General features: G+C 39.4%; 1 protein-coding gene across 13 annotated transcripts in view; it reads left to right on the top strand.

Annotated features, from left to right (window-relative positions):
* The window catches only part of PTPRM (protein tyrosine phosphatase receptor type M), a 916,041-nt gene that overhangs the window by 630,838 nt on the left and 271,061 nt on the right, over window positions 1-14,142 (top strand). For 7 of the 13 annotated variants that reach the window (XM_040353983.1, XM_040353984.1, XM_040353988.1 and 4 more), the window contains one exon: window positions 11,164-11,193. The exons of the other annotated variants lie outside the window; for them this stretch is intronic. In XM_040353983.1, coding sequence (XP_040209917.1) covers window positions 11,164-11,193 — 30 coding nt within the window. The remainder of the gene's footprint in view (window positions 1-11,163; window positions 11,194-14,142) is intronic. 13 annotated transcript variants of the gene reach the window in all.

Here is a 14,142-nt window from a genome sequence, read left to right as displayed (position 1 = left end):
GGGAGGGGATGCGCTGGACATCTAATCTTACAGATACAACCAGCCCTTTTTAGGGCAATCATAATGCTGATGCGGCCCTCGATTAAATTGAGTTTGACACCCCTGATCTAGGGGAAATTTTCGTATGCACTTAAGGACTTTTAGCTTTCTAGTATTGGCAATTCATCATTCTGGTTCACAAAGCTGTCTCTGTTATATGGGTAGGTTTTGCTATGCATTACCCTCCAGGGGCAGCATGAGACAAGGCTATCTTCATGGGTCTAATTTGCTAAAGCAGCAGTCAGACTCAAAAATATAAGAGAAAATGTATATTTTAATTTTAGGCACACATTGGCTTTGACTGGCGTACATTAGGACACTAGAGATTACACTCCATATCAAACTACCTTTGTTGGCAAATTTACTGTCCATACATTGTAATCATAAACATGTTGGATGTCCATCCATGATCAATGCCCTGGTGTATGTGCATATCCTTTATAATATCTGGCTCTCTATCTAGACACAATCTTATCTAGTCCCTATCTAGCTGTTCATTCTATCATATCTGTTGCATTCTCATGTTTGTAATAAAAACACTTCCTCACTGTTCATAGTGAAAGGTGTATCATTAATGATGGTGGTGGTGTCACTTTGAATGCTGACTCGGGTCCTATAGGAACCTTTCTGCTGATGTATTCACCAGTCATCAGTTACACTGGCAAGGTCTGCTAGAAATGCTATTCCTGAAATACGGGCAGCTAGTAATGTTCCACAAATAATCTAGGTACATTAGCTAAGCAGCTACCTAGGATAGAATTCTAATTCTCACTGGAATCATCCTACTAAAATATTACCAGCTGTGCATTACGAGCTGTGCAGATGAGTAAAGAAAACTCCATACGATTTTATAGTACCTTTCATTGTTATAAAGTGATTTCAATTATACCATTTAAAAATTGTTTTAGAAAAAGTATGTTCCATTTTTGTATGTTTTGCCTTGAGCTCAGTGATAAATTTCTCTTTTGCATTATTTGCTTTTTCATCAGTTTTTTTTTATGGTTGTTTATCTTAATAGCTTCATATATAGACTTAAGTGTAACTGAGCTCTCCAACAGTGGTTATTTTGATAAATGATATTTACAGCGCGGTCTTAAATGAATACCTACTTTAATGAAAATATATTTGTACTAATTATAACAGCAACTAAGTTCATCTGCAGATATCACCATGAAACATATTGTAGTCTGTAAACTTTTGGATGGCCAACTAAGAAGAATTGTTTATTTTAACCACTTAACAACCGGCCCATAGCCGAATGTTGGCTACAGGGCGGTTTGTTTATTCTGGGAGGATGTACATTGACGTCTTCCCAGAACCGCGCTCCCATGCGCCCCCTGGGGCACGCACACGGGAGTGTCCGTGATCGCCGGGTCCGGGGGACCCGTCGCATGACGGATCACAGTAAATTGCCGCTGATAGCGACCATTTACCACGTGATCGCTCCGTCAAATCACGGAGCGATCACTTGTAAACAAACCGGCGTCATGTCATGACGCCTGTTCCTCTCTCCCCTCTCTGTACCGATCTATTGGCACCATATTGACACCATAGTTTGTGGACTCTATATCTTTCACAAACACCAAATAATTTACACCAATTTGTACTTATTTTTACCAAAGATATGTAGCAGTATGAATTTTTGGCCAAAATTTATGAAGAAAAATTACTAACTTGCTACATTTTATAATAGAAACAAAGAAAACATTTTTTTTACAGAATTTTCAGTCCTTTTTTCTTTTATGGCAGAAAAAAAACATAAAAACCCAACGGTGAATAAATACCACAAAAGAAAGCTTTATTTGTGTGAAAAAAAAGGACAAAAATGTCATATCGGTACAGTTTTGTATGACTGAGTAATTGTCATTCAAAATGTGAGGGCACCAAAAGCTGAAAATTGGTCAGGTTATTAAGGGGGTTTAAGTGCCCAGTTGTCAAGTGGTTGATATGTAAATTATACGAATGTTATGTATCATACTCAAAAAGGCTGGCTGCATATATTCTCATGCTTTAAATTTCATATACAGGTCTTGAGTCTGGGGACTTCCGGGGAGCTACAGTGGGGGAGATTAAGGAAAATGAGGGCTTCAGCTTTAAAGTAGTTGTAAAGGCAAAAGGTTTTTTACCTTCATGCATTCAATGCAAGAAGGTAAAAAAACAGCCCCCCCCCCCAATGCTTACCTTAGCACCCTCTTGATCCAGAGATGTCCACAAGAGCCTTGCTCTCCCGCTGCATTGGCTCATGTTGCTGTGAGCCAATCAGGAGACAGAGGGGGGTGCGTCATGGCTCTGTGTGTTAATGGACACACAGAGCCACTGATCGAGAACGCACCTGCTTGGGTGCCCCCATTGCATGCTGCTTGCTGTGGGGGCACCCAGCAGGAAGGAGGAAACATGAGCGCCGGTGTGGGACCCATGAAGTGGAGTATCTGGGCTGCTCTGTGCAAAACTACGGCACAGAGCAAGTAAGTATAACATGTTTGTTATTTTAAAAAAATAACAAAAACAAAAATACTTTGCAATCACTTTAACTGCTTGTTTTGGGTTTAAGGCTAGGTTCACACTGCTGCGAATTCTATTGCGAATTTGAGCCGTTGCGATTTCTCAAATTCGCAAGTCATTTAAATTACATAGTTTAACATTAGTGCCGTTCACGTCAATGTGTTGCAAATATAATCTGCGGGAAAAAAGGGTCCTGTGTGAGTTTGATCCGTGTGCGATTCAGCACTATAGACTGGAATTCCCTTAAATCGTGGCGAATCGTGGCAAAATCACAGCGAATTCGAAGCAAAAACGCAGCCGTGAAATCGCGGTAAAATCTCGATTTTACCATAATTTTTAATTTGCAGCAGTGTGAACCTAGCCTTATATCGCTTTAAATCAGAATAGGAAAATAAGTAAACAGATGCAACAAGTTGTACTGATTAGCTACCTATTGCCTAGCAGATAAAATTGTTGCAGGAAATCCCTCTTGCATTTCATACTTTGAAGGCAGATATTGCTGAAGGAATGTATATTTAAAGCCAGCCAAGAGAAACCAGATAAGACAGAAAATTCAATGAATGGCCATGCAGCAAAGAGATGAACATAATATATAGCCCAAGGCAAGGTACGTGGGTCAGATAATTCAGCCCTCTGCAATAAGCATTTAGAAAATAAAATACAAACCACTTGCCTGGTCACATTTCATGGTTTGTTTTTCTTATCAATATAAGATGAAAACAGAAAACCTGCTGGAAATATAATAGTTTTCTAAAGGGTTTTTTTGCAGGTATTTATTTGCTGAATTTAAAAGACTGGAGTAAATAAAAGTAAAAAAGTTACATGTGCAAACATTTAAACACTCATCCAGCCTATACTGTTTCCCTAATGTTAGATTTTTGAGTGAGGACCCCAAACTTATGACTACAAGTGTAGGCAGTTCCAGAGTTTAACAAATTCTCTCACTTTGGAACCTTAAAGGTGTTGTAAAGGTTTGTTTTTTATTTTCTAAATAGGTTCCTTTAAGCTAGTGCATTGTTGGTTCACTTACGTTTTACTTTGATTTCCCTTCTAAATGTTTTTTTTTCTTTGTCTGAATTTCTCACTTCCTGTTCCTCCTCAGTAAGCTTGCCCCCATCATCCGAGCTGTTCTGGCTGGGGGTTAGTCGGAGTGCTCGCCCCCTCCCTTGGGACTACACCCCTGTGGGGTATGTAAACGTTCACAGCATCTCCCCACAGGGATGTAGTCCCAAGGGAGGGGGCGAGCACGCTGACTAACCCCCAGCCAACGAAATTCAGACAAAGAAAAAAACGCATTTCTAGTAAGGGAAACAGTAAGTGAAGCCTTGCGGCTTCACAGCCTGTTTCCTACTGTGCATGCGGGAGTTGCACTGTGCCTTGTGAATGGTCCTGTAGTCTTCTGGGACCTGTAATGTGTTGCAGAAGACTGCAGGGGAAGGAGGGGCTGAACTTCCGGTTCAGTTCATCGTGGTGATCTGAACGGGAAGTGGGAGTGGTGACCAGGTACCTGCTCCCCCCAAAAAAGGGGCGTGCAAACAAGTGAAGCTTCCCCTTTTTGGTGGAGCTCCACTTTAGGGTGGTTTGCTTACGTCCAACAGCCATGCACTAGGCAGCTAAGTGAGGATATGAAAATAAAGATCACTGACTCTTAGATGAAGACTACATACAGATATTAACATGCTTCTTGCTTGCAATTTGCACTATCCTAATGGTCAAGTGAAGCCAAGATCTTTAAGACCAAGGGATCTTTAAGACCATCTATATAGATATACAGTATATATACATAAAATTTCTGGCTGGAGTTACAGTTTATAGACTTTATGAAGTATAACATTTAGGTGGACCAGATAGAATTAGAAGCTAGTTGTATATAAACTGTCTCACTACACATATCTAATATACGTTTGGCGAAAAAAGACAGTGACGAATTTGAAGTGCTTTGTGATGGATCGGTCATGGTTTGGGGTGATGATCCAGAGAGAGAGGTGCAGGAAAGTGAGTGCAGGCAGAAGAAATAATTAATTTTGCAAGGCAGTGTCTCACTTGGGTGGGGGGGGGGGTTTGATTTACTAAAACCGGTGTACCCAGAATCTGATGCAGCTGTGCATGGTGGCCAATTAGCTTTTAACTTCAGCTTGCTCAATTAAGCTTTAACAATAAAACCTAGAAGTTGATTGGTTACTATGCACAGCTGCACCAGATAATGGGTGCGCCAGTTTTAGTAAATCTCCCTCGCTGTCAGTTAGGAAACAAGATCTGCAATTAGGCTAAATAGGTTTTTAAAGGTGTCTCAAAATTAGCCAAGGTCTACAATAAGAAACAAAAGTTTGACTGTATGAAATTGCAGTTTTAAGAATATTTATGAAATAGAAGTATTCATCATGCTTATAAGAAAAGCTTGGGGGATATCTACCAGTAGAAGGCAGGGTGGGTCGTATTTAAAACAGAGAAAATAAAATAATCACAAATGGAACATCATTGGCTACAGCAGCCAATCAGAATTCATGTTTTGTTTTTCCATAAATTTAAAAAAGAAAACCCGATTTGTATTCTGTTGGCAACAACTCCTCTTTTGCTCCTATTTTTTTTAGCAGTTTTTTAACTCTACTATTGTTGAGAAAAAACATTCCCTCTAAGTGATCTATGTACATTGCAAGGATTTTAACAAACTTTGTTGCAGGTTCCTGCCTTTTGTTACTCGGAAGAAATCCATGTGTGTTTGTCTGTGTTCATGTGGTAAGTGAATCTAATCGGAGTGGTTTCTTAATTGTCAACCAGTTGCTGCACCTGCAGGGCTCTAATGAGGAAAATTGTAGGATCCGCATCCCTTTAGACGTGATTTCCTATGCCTGGTATCTTAGTGCAGACTTCTTTGAAAATCAGTGAGCCAATCACACAAGCAGGAAATTCAGTTTCTGGGGGGCATGCTGTACACATTCTGTGTACAGAGCACCTTCAGATAGCCATATTGCATTGCGCTTTACAGAAAATTACAGAGCTGCAGATTGAAAAGGAAAGGTAATTTTTGATAACAATTAATTGCAATATGACAATATGAGTCAAGATTGTAAATGCTATGTTACTTTTTTATTTGCTTTTTTAAAGCTTAACTCCAGACTTTTTTTTGTTGTTTTTCTTTTGAGGTAGAAATTAATTTTTTTTAACAATTTTTGTATTATCTAACTGGGAGGAATTACATCAGTTTCATATGCCATTCAATTTAATAATATCAAAAGATAATATTATGTACAATTTAACCACTAGCGGACCGCCAGCCGTCGTTATACGTTGCTACTTTGAAGAGGAATACTGTTGATATGGTAGCAGCTTGCTACCATAACCCTGGTATCCTCTTCAAGAGTGGGTGGTCCACTTCAAGATAAAAGTGGTCTCTGCAGCAGATTCGCAGGGAGATCACTTTTAACGATGGTGGGAGAGGGCCCCCCCACTGCTCTCCGGTGCCCTCCTCCGCTTACTGGAGCCGTAAGTATCGGCAGAGGCGATCAGGTCTGTTCCTTTGTGTGACATGGAGACGAGTGAGGGGAGATGGCCCCCACCCGTCTCCATATCATTGCAGAGCTGAAGCGACATCAAAACCCAATGCTCTTTTTTTTTCTTTTTTAATTACATTAAAAATATATATATTTTTTTATTGCATTTTAGTGTAAATATGAGATCTGAGGTCTTTTTGACCACAGATCTTATATTTAAGAGGTTCTGTCATACTTTTTTCTATTACAAGGGATGTTTACATTCCTTGTAATAGGAATAAAAGTGACCCATTTATTTATTTTTTAAGAAAAGTTCAAATAAATAAGAAAAAAAATGTAAACGCACCCCGAGCTCGCGTGCAGAAGCGAATGCATATGTGAGCAGTGCCCGCATATGAAAGCGGTGTTCAAAACACGCATTTGAGGTATCGCCACTATCGTTAGAGCAATAATTCTAGCCCTAGACCTCCTCAGTAACGCAAAACATGCAACCTGTAGAATTTATTAAACGTCGCCTATGGAGATTTTTAAGGGTAAAAGTTTGTCACCATTCCATGAGCGGGTGCAACTTTGAAGTTACATGTTAAGTATCAATTTCGGCTTAACATTATCTTTCACAATATAAAAAAATATATAAAAATTGGCTTGTTTTTTTAATTAAAAAAAGTAAATTTTTCCCCAAAAAAAGTGTGCTTGTAAGACCGCTGCGCAAATACAATGTGACAAAAAGTATTGCAATGACCACCATTTTATTCTCTTTATTCTCTAGGGTGTTAAAAATAATATATATATATAATGTTTGGGGGTTCTACATATTTTTCGAGGGAAAAAATGTTTTTAACTTGTAAACACCAAATGTCAGAAAGAGGCTCAGTCCTTAACCTGCCTGGCGGTATTCCCGAGTCTGACTCGGGGTTAGATTTTCCTGCTGCGAGCGGCAACCCCGAGTCAGACTCGGGCTTGCCTTGCTAGATCCACAGGCATGGTTTACTTACCTTGTCCCTGGATCCAGCGATGCCAGCGCGCTGTGTGAGCGAGCGGGACCTCGCTCGATTGACACAGTGCCTCTGTGTGACGCCGATCTCCGTTCCCTGCGACGTTACGACGCACGGGGACGGAGAACGGCGCCAAATTCAAAAAAGTAAACAAACACTTTACATACAGTATACTGTAATCTTATAGATTACAGTACTGTATGTAAAAAAAACACACACCCCTTGTCCCTAGTGGTCTGTCCTGTGTCATGCATGTCATTTTATATAATAAAAACGTTTCTTTCTCCCTGCAAACTGTAGATTGTCCATAGCAACCAAAAGTGTCCCTTTATGTCAAAAATAGTTTTAGATCAGCTAAAAAACAGCGATAATAAATTATAATCACTTGCAGAATTGTGCGATAGCGATTTGTGGGGAAATTCGTCATAAAAAAAAAAAATAATGACAGCAACAATTCTGCAACTGAGCAAATTTCAGTGATTTTGATTTGATTACATTATTGAATAATTTTTATTATAATTATATTATTATTTGTTATAATTATTTATAATTATTTATTATATTATAATTTATAATTTTGTTTTTAAAAAAATGTCATACCCGGGATGCCTACTAGACTCTTGTTTGGTCAGATTTAAGTGATTTATTTCTAAAAATTACAGACCTACAATATAAAACGCCAAATTTCCTTGCAAATAATGGTACCGCTTTCAGCATGTTTTTTCTGAAAGAATCATACCGCCAGTGAGGTTAAGTGGTTAACCAATTAGGTACTGCCTGTTCTCCAGGATATATGATACAGAAAAAAGCTTAAGTAAATGAATACAAGGGTGCACTAACACCTAAATACAAAAGCCTTTATTTAACAATAAAATAAAATGAATTAGTACAAATACAGAGCTATATGACCAGCCATATGTAGAATTAAATTTAAAACATTTTAAAACCTACAAATGGCCATGTGTCCATATCAATAGGCAGGTCCCTGTTGTGATCGCAATATGATTTATATATTATTGATCCAGTTAAAGGATGTATATAGTGAATAGGTAAAAAAACTGGATGCCTGTGTAACGATCCAAATTACAGTTCCTCCAATGAAATGACAATGGACATGAATCTGTGAAATGTGCCCTAAATGGACAAATGCAGGATTATTCCTATATAGTAACAAAAAAAATTATCTCTGGTTTAAATGTAGTTGTGGATACTACGCTATTCCATACAATGTAATAACTGTGGGCATGTCCCTTAAATATTTATACCAGTATAAGTATCCAGCAAATGATGTGGTATGTACTGTATTTAACAGTGTACGCACTATAAGTATTCAGACTGTTGAATATTTATAGAGCTATGAATATTTAAGGGACATTCCCATATATTTTATGGGACCACCTATTATCCAGGACTACCTTTATATTAAAAAATTATGTTGTGGTTAAAGTTGCTTGAGCTTCCCTTCCAACAAGATGCAGGACAAATGTTAACACTAAAGAAATTCTTATTTACATTGAGTGAAAAGCTTGAAAAGCTGTACCATGCATAATGTGGACCTTTTATCTTTTAATTACTAAGACCTTTCATGATTATTGGTTAAATTTAGAGGTACATTTGAAAATCCCTTCAAATATATCTCCATCATTACCATTTGTATATCTTATTTTATAAAACGGATTAGCAAGGGAAAACATTTATTGACATTTTTATACTTAACATAGTAGTGGAAATATTACAACTACCACAATCATTCATATTCCAGCTTGTCTTTCGGCGATGGCTTTGTTGTTTCAGCTCACTAAGGCCTTGTACACACGGTCGGACCAAACCGATGTGACTGGTCCGTCAGACCGTTTTCATCGGTTCACCTCTGAAGTGGCCGTACGGCCTGATATGTGTACACACCGTCAGTCCAAAATCCGATCGGGTCAGAACGTGGTGACGTCAAACACACGACGTGCTGAATAAAACGAAGTTCAATGCTTCCAAGCATGCGTCGACTTGATTCTGAGCATTCGCGGGTTTTGAACCGATGCTTTTCTGTACTAACCATCGGTTTGGTCCGATGGGGCAGCGGTCCATCGGTTCAGTTTTGAAGCATGTTTTAAAAATTTTGGACCGAAGTAAAACAGACCGATGGCCTATACACGAGGTCGGTTTGGTCCGATGAAACTGAACTTTGGTTCATTCTCATCGGTTTGGTCCGACCGTGTGTACAAGGCCTAAGGTGTATCCATTTGATGTGTTTTTGTCACTAAAATAGTAAACGTGCGGGCCTACATGTACTGGGCTCACCATGTTATCTGACAAATTTTAGATTTACCAAAATTATGTAATTTGAGGACCTACCTAAACTATTTATTTCATTTGTATCCAATTAGGTAGGCGCTTGCACTTTATAGTTGTTGAGATTTAAAGGAGACTGTACAGCCAGATTGTTATCTGTGTGGTGAACACAACTTATAACCTCCCGAATGTGACACCTGCTTGTCTAGTCTGTTTACATATATCCTGGAGAATAGGCAGTACCTAATTGGTTAACTACTTAAGGACTGAGCCTCTTTACAAATTTTAGATTTACCAAAATTACGTAATTTGAGGACCTACCTAAACTATTTAATTTGTATCCAATTAGGTAGGCGCTTGCACTTTATAGTTGTTGAGACGTAAAGGAGACTGTACAATCAGATTGTTATCTGTGTGGTGAACACAACTTATAACCTCCCGAATGTGACATCTGCTTGTCTAGTCTGTTTACATGTAAGATATGAATGTATTGAAAACTCTTATGTATTATTTCCAGAAATCAGTGGAAGCCATCTTGGTTTTTGGATAACCAGGGTAACTACCTTGTGCTAGACACTAGGGGCCAGATCCACGTACCGCGCATTTTTCCGTCCGGCGTAGCGTATCTCAGATACACTACGCCACCGTAACTTTCAGCGTATTTTCCGTATCCTGAAAGAATTTGCGCAGTAAGTTACGGCGGTGTAGTGTAACTGTGTTGGCGTAAGGGCACGCAATTCAAATAGATAAGATGTGGGCGTGTTTTATGGTAATTCCTATTGACCCCACGTAATTTACGTTTTTTTTGAATGGCGCATGCGCCGTCTGTGGGGGTATCCCAGTGTGCATGCTTCAAATTAACCCGCAGAATGCCAATGCTTTCGACGTGAGCGTAATTCTATGCAAAGCCCTATTCGCGAACATTTTACGCAAATGACGTAAACGACGGAAAATTCGACGCTGGCCCGACGTCCATACTTAACATTGCATACGCCTCATAAAGCAGGGGTAACTATACGCCGAAAAAAGCCTTACGGAAACGACGTAAAAAAATGCGCCGGCCGGACGTACGTTTGTGGATCGCCGTATCTAGCGCATTTGCATATTCTCTACGCGGAAATCAACGGAAGCGCCACCTAGCGGCCAGCGTAAATATGCACCGGCGTACTAAGACGTACGCCAGTCGGTTCGAGCCCTTTTTCAGTTGTATGTTGTTTTGTGGATACAAAATAAAGATACGACGGGGGATCTTAGAAATTACGCGGCGTATCAATAGATATGCCGGCGTAATTTCTTTGTGGATCTGGCCCCCAGTAGCTGAATCTCTACTTTCTATGGGATACACAGAACGTTCTTTTCCTTGACATTTACACCCTTTTGATTCCTATCCCATACCACATTCTGAATATTCTTCTTTATCCTGCTTCATGTAGTGTCATTAGAACATGATACAAAGCAATAATGAGCCCTAAAGTGTAGCATTTCGAATATGTGATGTTACATCTCAGAGGACCTCTAGACAAATAACCTTTCCTGATGCAAAGCATAAATAAAGGCAGTAAACATTACAAATGAAAACATTGCTCCATAAGTGTATCCTCGCCCACTCATTAGGATGTAGATGGTTATGAAAGATTTCCTCATAATGAATGTACAGCAATGTCTCAAGCCACTGAGTCCGATGTGTTGCATGTCATGTCTGTGATGTAAAATTGCTGCTAGAATCTTTCATTCATGTCACCTGATCTGTTCTCGTTCATCCTGATTTTTTCATACATTAATATCTGGCTTTTCTTTCCTTCCATTTCATTTTTTCTACCACTGCCTAAATCCTTGCTTCATCATGGCAGAAGAAGCTATAACTCCTACACATATTACCTGTAAGTAAACTTTTGTGCCTAAGTAGTGTCATCCTTTCTGCCATGTTTTTTCATGCATGAATATTGAATATCAATGTTGCAGTCCATGAGAGCTTGATAGAAAACTCATTCATCCATATTTTCAGTTCCATTATCCCATTATGCAGAAATTAGGATGTGTAGTAAAACACTTGTAGGCAAGACGTTATAGAGAGCATGTTTCACCCTATTCTCACATTAAAGGAATCCAGTCATCTAATAGAAGAAACATGAAAGTTGCTATTTGTGAGTTCCTCCTGAAAATGCTAGTTGCCTAGCTGTCCCTCTGTCTTGCATGGTTCGGTGTTAGAGTCTCTGACTCAGAACAAGTATGTACACCAGAGTTTCAGACTTTTTCTTTCACTTTCCTGATCTGTATGCTTGTTCCAGATTAGTGACTCAGAAAGTATTGAAGCCAGTTTATTAGCAAAACAGGCAGACCTTTTCAGAAGGAAGTCATTAACCACTTAAGACCCGGACCATTATGCAGGTTAAGGACCTTGCCCCTTTTTTCAATTCGGCACTGTGTAGATTTAACTGACAATTGCGCGGTCGTGCGACGTGGCTCCCAAACAAAATTGGCGTCCTTTTTTTCCCACAAAAAGAGCTTTCTTTTGGTGGTAGTTTATCACCTCTGCGGTTTTTATTTTTTGCGCTATAAACAAAAATAGAGCGACAATTTTGAAAAAAATGCAATATATTTTACTTTTTGCTATAATAAATAGCCCCAAAAAATAATTTTTTTCCTCAGTTTAGGCCTATACGTATTCGTCTACCTATTTTTGGTAAAAAGAATCGCAATAAGCGCTTATGGATTGGTTTGCGCAAAATTTATAGCGTTTACAAAATAGGGGATAGTTTTATGGCATTTTTATTAATATATATTTTTTTACTACTAATGTCGGTGATCAGCAATTTTTTTCATGACTGCGACTTAATGGCAGACACATCGGACAATGCTGACACATTTTTGGGACCATTGTCATTTTCACAGCGAAAAGTGCTATAAAAATGCACTGATACTGTGAAAATGACAATTGCAGTTTAGGAGTTAACCTCTAGGGGGCGCTGTAGGGGTTAAGTGTGACCCCATATGTGTTTCTAACTGTAGCGTGGCGGGGCTGGACGTGTGACATCAGTGATCATCTTTCCCTATATCAGGGAACAGACGATCACTGACATTGCCACAATGAAGAACGGGGAAGGTGTGTTTACACACACATCTCCCTGTTCTTCAGCTCCGGTGACCGATCGCTGGACACCGGCGGCGATAGGGTCCACGGGTCACGCGGGTGCGGTCAGGGAGGTTCGGAGCGGGTCGCGAGTGCGCCGGCGGTGGCACGCTCGCGCCCCCACGGCTGGGCTCTTAAAGAGGATGTACAGGTACATGCTTGTGCCCAGCCCTTCTGCCAACGTATATCGGCGTGAAGGGGTCCTTAAGTGGTTAATGGCAGCTCCCAGGTTTACTTAATTTAGTCAGCTATTTTGTGTAAGATAATTGATCTGTTGGCTGCTGTTGCTCAGTGCCTTCTAAGTTTTCTAGTTGTCTGGCTGTCATTGATTTCAATACTTTCTGAGTCACTTATCTAAAAAAAGCATGCAGGTCTGAAAAGTCAGAGTGAAATATGAAGCCAATATAGGTTCATTTGTATTGGATTAGGGCAGTGTTTCTCAATTCCAGTCCTCAGGCCCCCCCAACAGGTCAGGTTTTCAGGATTTCCATTATTTTGCACAGGTGATTTGATCAGTTCCACTGCCTTAGTAATCACCACAGCCTTTTCATCTGAGGGAAATCCTGAAAACCTGACCTGTTGGGGGGGCCTGAGGACTGGAATTGAGAAACACTGGATTAGGGCTTCAAAATGCTTTCAATCCTTTGGATCAGCATGTTGGTCATGCACCCCAAAGAATGCAACCGCATACCTCATGTATCTGTCCCCAAAACACTTTAAGGTTCCAGATGGTGAAGACAATGGGGTTTATTTACTAAAACTAGAGGGTGCAAAATCTGGTACAGCTGTGCAGGGCAGCCAATCAGCTTCTAACATCAGCTGGTTCAATTAAGCTTTGAAAAGAAAACCTGGAAGCTGATGGGTTTCTATGCAGAGCTGCACTAGAGTTGGCATTGTCCAATTTTAGTAAATCAACCTCAATGTTTACTAACGCTGAAGCTCCATTTTCGGCTGAGGTCATCGCTGTAAGGCTGGGTTCACACTAGTGCGAATTGGATGCAGGTTTCCACGCATTCCAATCCGCATGACAGGAAGTCGCATGAAGTCGGTTCATATATCTCCGGGGGGTGCTGTGGAGTGGCTTGCACAGGGGTCCTATGCGCCTTTGGCTCCATTTTCAAAGAAAAGGAAAACAAATCTATCTATTTACAGTATATATATATATATATATATATATATATATATATATATATATATATATATATATATAGAAATATAATAATTAAAAAAACTTGACATTTTTGTTCTTGGGTTTAGATACAGATACTTTTTTTGCAGTGCTAGACTGACTCATTTTTCTCTATAGTTTCAGACAGTCAATTACCCATTTCCTGCTGTGAGCCAGCACACTGGGCAGCAATAACACCAATAAAGTAGATCAGTTCTTCTTCATTTTATCATTAGATCAGCCAATACCATCCCTAGAGTAATCATCTGTTGACAGCTAGCTCTAAAGATTCTCATATGTTTCCCGGCTTAGAGACAGTTACCTTTCCATGGCTTTAAGACATGGTAGATCCATAATAAGTCTTTAAACCTTTCTTGGGTCTGTTTTTTTTTTAATTATACACAGAAGAAATAGCTGATAACCAGGAATCAAAAAAATAGCTTTTATTGAATATATCAAAATATTAATGCCAATAATAAATGCACACTTATCTCCTCAATAAAACCAAGACAACCTTGTCCAAAAATATAC

Source organism: Rana temporaria, chromosome 5, assembly GCF_905171775.1.
Source record: "Rana temporaria chromosome 5, aRanTem1.1, whole genome shotgun sequence".
NCBI lineage: Eukaryota > Metazoa > Chordata > Amphibia > Anura > Ranidae > Rana > Rana temporaria.
Note: the sequence above shows the minus strand (reverse complement) of the source record. Positions and strands in the feature narration are given on the sequence as shown.